Below are 5,044 nucleotides of genomic sequence, written 5' to 3'. Positions count from 1 at the left end.
GGGAGGCTGAGGCAGGAGAATCACTTGAACCCGGGAGGCAGAGGTTGCGGTGAGCCAAGATTGCGCCATTGCACTTCCAGCCTGGGCAACAAAGAGTGAAACTTCGTCTCAAAAAAAAAAAAAAGAAAAAAAAGGTAAGTTTTATGTTATGTATATGTTACCATAATAATGAAAGATTTAAGAACAGAGTCTGGCAGAGTGAGCATGATGTGCTTATTAAATCACTGAAATCAGAGTAATTAAACTGGCATTGCTGGCCTCTGACTCTTAAGAGGACATGGAGTACAGCAGTCAGTCCCCACCTCAAGCCTAGCAGATAGTGGAGGCTGGAGAAATATTTGTTGCTCTTTTGACTGCTTGAAATTCAAGGTGCTAAGGCCAGGTGCTAAGGCCAGGCACGGTAGCTCACGCCTATAATCTCAGCACCTTGGGAGGCCGAGGCGGGTAGATCATCTGAGGTTAGGAGTTCGAGACCAGCCTGGCCAACATGGCGAAACTCCATCTCTACTAAAAATACAAAAATAAGCCAGGTGTGGTGGCGTGTGCCTATAATCCCAGCTACTCCAGAAGCTGAGGCAGGAGAATCCCTTGAACCTGGGAGGCTGAGGTTGCCGTGAGCCGAGATCACGCTGCTGCACTCCAGCCTGGGTGACAGAGCAAGACTCTGTCTCAAAACAAACAAACAAACAGGGCCAGGCACGGTGGCTCACGCCTGTAATCCCAGCACTTTGGGAGCCTGAGGCGGGCGGATTACCTGAGGTTGGGAATAAATACAAAAAAATTAGCTGGGCATGGTAGCACATGCCTGCAATCTCAGCTACTCAGGAGGCTGAGGCAGGAGAATCGCTTGAACCCACGAGGTGGAGGTTATGGTGAGCCAAGATCGTGCCATTGCACTCCAGCCTGGGTAACAAGAGCAAAACTCGGTCTCAACAAACAAACAAACAAAAACTCAAGGTGCTTTCTTGCTTAGCACCCAATGCCTCTGTCCACCACATGACCCACCCTGCCCAAACCCAGGGGAATCCATGTCCCTGGGGTCTGTTTGAATGGGCCCTGGAGCCCAGGGTGCCTCCCCTCTAATTCTGCCAGTTAGCTCTGTGCCAGGCTGCTCCCTGGGCCGAGAGCGCACACCTTGGCTCACTCCAGCTCCCGGGTCTAAACAGCTCCCAGCGACCTGGAGCTCTTCTGGGAAAAGGTGTCTGTGATCCCCTATCCCTCCAGGCAGGGCAGCCAGAGTCTAGAATCAAGAGGGAATGGTGCTCTCCTCTCTCATGGGTCCCCAGGGTCTCCAGGGTGTGGGTAGCCTCTTCAGCTAGAGGCTGGAGCTTTTGGACTGCTGCTGGCAGCTCACCCTGGTCCCAAGTTCACTGTGGGGTGAGGCGGAGGGAGACCCTGGATCCTGGGAAGAGGAACTCCGTGCCACACACTTTGCTGCCCCTGGCATTTCCCCACTAGGCCCTCCTCCAGTGTCAGTCTAGGGTGGAGACAGCTGGCATCACCAACATTCACTGGGCAAGTCACCCTCGTCAGGACCCCAGGGAAGGGGCGCCCCTGGCAGGAGACAGTGATGAATCCTGGCCACTGCCCTTGGCTCCTGTCCCCACCAGGGGGGCGCCCGCAGGCCTGGGGTCCTGGGACACGGGAGTTTAAGGTCCAAAACAAGCGGCAGCCTTCCCTCCTTCCCTGGCACAGGGGCAGCTTGGCGAGGGCCCACCCAACCGCGCTGGGCCCATGGGGCTTCCACGCTGCCCTTGGCAGGTGCTGGGGTCCTCTCGCTCCGTGTGGGGTGGGCCGGGGAGATTGGGGAGTCCGGCCTGCATTGGGGAACGTGCAGCGAGAGAGGCTTCGGCCCAGGAGCTGGCGCCTGGCGGAAAGAAAGACGACAGAGGCGCAGCGGCAGGTTTCTGTACAGGAAGTCAGATTATACATTTCAGTGATGGGCAGGGTGACGGGAACGGGGCAACAGTGCAGGGGCCACAGGGAGAAGAAGAGATCGAGAGCTGGGGTTTGGCGTAAATCTTACAAAGTGTATAAAGAATCTGTGTTTCTCTACATTAACAAAAACCAAAGGCTACAAGAGCGGTTGTATATACAAAACACGGAAATATTGCTTCACTTGCAAACAGGTTCCAGACCAGATGGGGAGACGAGACAGAGGAGGGGGACAGGGAGGGCCGAGAGGGCGGGCGCGCTGCGTGCAGGAGAGGGGAGTGGGGAGAGGAGAGGGGACAGGGGAAGTGGGGACGGGCTTCTCCCTGCATCGATCAACAGGCAGAGGTGAGAGGCCTGTGCGAGCTGCTGTGCGCTGAGGAGCGGGTGGGCGCTAAGAGCCCGGGGGGTCCGCCTGCCCCGGTCCCCACTGCCTGGTTCTTCGGGCTTTGGCCCAGAGCAGGGTTCTGGGTGGGGACGACGGGCTGGTTGGGCCACCCAGTCACAGAAGGAGGGAGGCAATCGCTCCCTGGAGTCGGCCGAGGAAAAGGGGAGAAGGCGGCGCCGTCCGCCCGTCCTCCTCACCTCTGGCCAGCCCGGTCCATCCTGCCGTCCCCCCCGCAACCCCGCCAAGATGTCGGCGGGGACCCGAGTTTCATGGGTGCAGCAAACCGGGGCTTCTAGCTTTTCCCCGGGCAGGACGGGGGTAGCACTGGCTCCTGTCCTTCCTGGGCCCCGGCCGGGCCGTGCAGAGCTCACTGGGAGGGCTGGAGCGAGCCGGCCACAGAGGGACAGCAGGGAGGGGCCGGAGGACACCGTGGCGGGGGCGGGCGGAGGACGTGCACGCACGCTGGGCGGAGGCGCGGGGGTCACAGGTTCTGGCAGCACTGCAGCTTGTTGGGCTTCTGTCCGTCCGTGGTGGGCGGCACGCTGATGTCCACCACGTTGTTCCCCGGGGACTCGTCGTGGGCAGCGCGGTCTGCAATCTGTTTCTGAGACACGATGCGGTAGATCTCTGCGAAGGGGATACAGGGGGACGTGGGGTGAGCCAGCATGTGCCCTGCCTGCCGAGGGGGACCCCTCCCTGCAGGACTCCAGAACCCCTCTTCAGACCCCCATGGGGGCCCCCATCACATCAGGTAACAAGGACAGGGGCTGCACACCCAGTCAGGGCAGGACCCACATCTGGTCACAGCCAGCCCAGGCCGCTGGCTCCCTAAGATCAGAAGAGCCCCCCTCCCTCAGAGGTAAACTCCCAGAAGCCAAAAGGCTCCAGGTGCCTGAGGCTACCCGCCTCCCCGCAGCGCCAAGAGTTAAGGCAGGGCCCGTCCCCAGGAACTGGCGCCAGGGGGTCTCTGTGTCCCAGTGCCAGCAAGGGCCAGACCTGGTCTAGCCCTTGCTGGCGCACTGGTTAACAAGCAAAGGTTAGGCGCACTAGTAGAAAAAAAGTCAAACAAACAGGCCACGTGCATTGGCTCACGCCTGTAATCCCAGCACTCTGGGAGGCTGAGGCAGGTGGATCACTTGAGCCCAGGAGTTGGAGACCACCAGCCTGGCCACCATGGTGAAATCCCGTCTGTACTGAAAATTACAAAAATGAGCCAAGTCTGTGGCATGCACCTGTAATCCCTGCTACTCGGGAGGCTGAGGCAGGAGAATCGTTTGAACCTGGGAGGCGGAGGTTGCAGTAAGCTGAGATTGAGCCACTGCACTCCAGCCTGGGCAAAAGAGCAAGACTCCACCCCGCCCCGTCAGAAAAAAAAAAAAAAAATCAAAAAACGAACAAAACAAGTGAAGGTTCAGAGGCCATGTTCCACCCTGCCTGGCTGGTACCCTCCCCACACCCAGCCGGCCCCCAGCCACCTGTGAGGATGTTCTTGAATGCTTCCTCTACGTTGGTGGAATCCAAGGCTGAGGTCTCGATGAAGGACAAGTTGTTCTTTTCTGGAACAAAGAATACTGCCTAGGTGAGTGGGGTGGTGGGGTGACAGGCTCCCACATGCTCTCAGGGACCCCGGCCACCCACCTGGCCCATCCCAGGGCCACTCCTCAGGGAAGGGAGGCCAGGGCTGTGGCCGGGGCTCCAACACTGTGCCTTCCAGACACCTCTCTGGAGCCCGTGTCTCCATCCGCTCACCTGCGAAGGCGCGGGCCTCGTCAGTGGGCACGGCCCGCAGATGGCGCAGGTCACTCTTGTTGCCCACCAGCATGATGACAATGTTGCTGTCTGCGTGGTCCCGAAGCTCCTTCAGCCAGCGCTCCACGTTCTCATAGGTCAGGTGTTTGGCGATGTCATACACCAGCAGGGCGCCCACTGCGCCTCGGTAGTACCTGCGGGATCAGGGGCCCATGAGCCTCTCTGGAGGACGACTGTGGGCAGTGGCGGCCTCACAGGATTAACAGCACATGTCACGCCCAGGGTGGGTCGCCCAGGGCCGAGCCAAGGGGCAGCCACTGTGGCCTCAAGGGAAGGGTGTGTATCTGGAGGCCCCAGCGCTGCTCCCTGGATCCAGCTCTGAAATGTGGGGGCCTGAGGAGGGAGTTTGGGGGCTGGAGATAGAAGATACCATGAGGTCATCAAAAAAACGGAAGGGGCTGGGCGTGGTGGCTCACGCCTACAATCCCAGCACTTTGGGAGGCTGAGGTGGGTGGATCACTTGAGGCTGGGAGTTTCAGACCAGCCTGGGCAACATGGCGAAACCCTGTCTCTACTAGAAAAATACAAAAATTAGCTGGGTGTGGTAGCATGTGCCCTAAGCCCACTGAGGAGACAGACATCCACTCTCAGCACTTTGGGAGGCTGAGGTGGCTGAGGTGGGAGGATCGCTTGAACCCAGGAGGAGTTCAAGGCTGCAGTGAGCTATGATCACACCACTGCAGGCCAACCTGGGCAACAGGGCGAGACTTTGTCTTTAAAAATAAAAAAATAGGCCGGGCGCGGTGGCTCAAGAGGTCAGGAGTTCAAGACCAGCCTGGCCCAGATGGTGAAACCCCGTCTCTACTAAAAATACAAAAATTAGCCAGATGTGGTGGCAGGCACCTGTAATCCCAGCTACTTGGGAGGCTGAGGCAGGAGAATCACTTGAACCTGAGGCGGGGCGGAGGTTGCTGT

The 5,044-nt window shown here is 58.8% G+C and overlaps 1 protein-coding gene across 1 annotated transcript in view; it reads right to left on the bottom strand.

Moving 5' to 3' along the window:
• Positions 1 to 1,904: 1,904 nt before the first annotated feature.
• RAB11B (RAB11B, member RAS oncogene family) overlaps positions 1,905 to 5,044 on the bottom strand; it is a 14,551-nt gene continuing 11,411 nt past the window's right edge. The window contains exons 3-5 of the mRNA XM_011966261.1: positions 4,070 to 4,263; positions 3,796 to 3,876; positions 1,905 to 2,947 (exon numbers count right to left, since the gene is read on the bottom strand). Of these exons, the coding sequence (XP_011821651.1) occupies positions 2,802 to 2,947; positions 3,796 to 3,876; positions 4,070 to 4,263 (421 nt within the window). The 3' untranslated portion in view covers positions 1,905 to 2,801. The remainder of the gene's footprint in view (positions 2,948 to 3,795; positions 3,877 to 4,069; positions 4,264 to 5,044) is intronic.

Source organism: Mandrillus leucophaeus, unplaced genomic scaffold, assembly GCF_000951045.1.
Source record: "Mandrillus leucophaeus isolate KB7577 unplaced genomic scaffold, Mleu.le_1.0 Scaffold751, whole genome shotgun sequence".
In the NCBI taxonomy this organism is placed as follows: Eukaryota; Metazoa; Chordata; class Mammalia; order Primates; family Cercopithecidae; genus Mandrillus; species Mandrillus leucophaeus.
The sequence above is the reverse complement of the archived record's forward strand: the minus strand, read 5'-3'. Positions and strand labels throughout refer to the sequence as shown.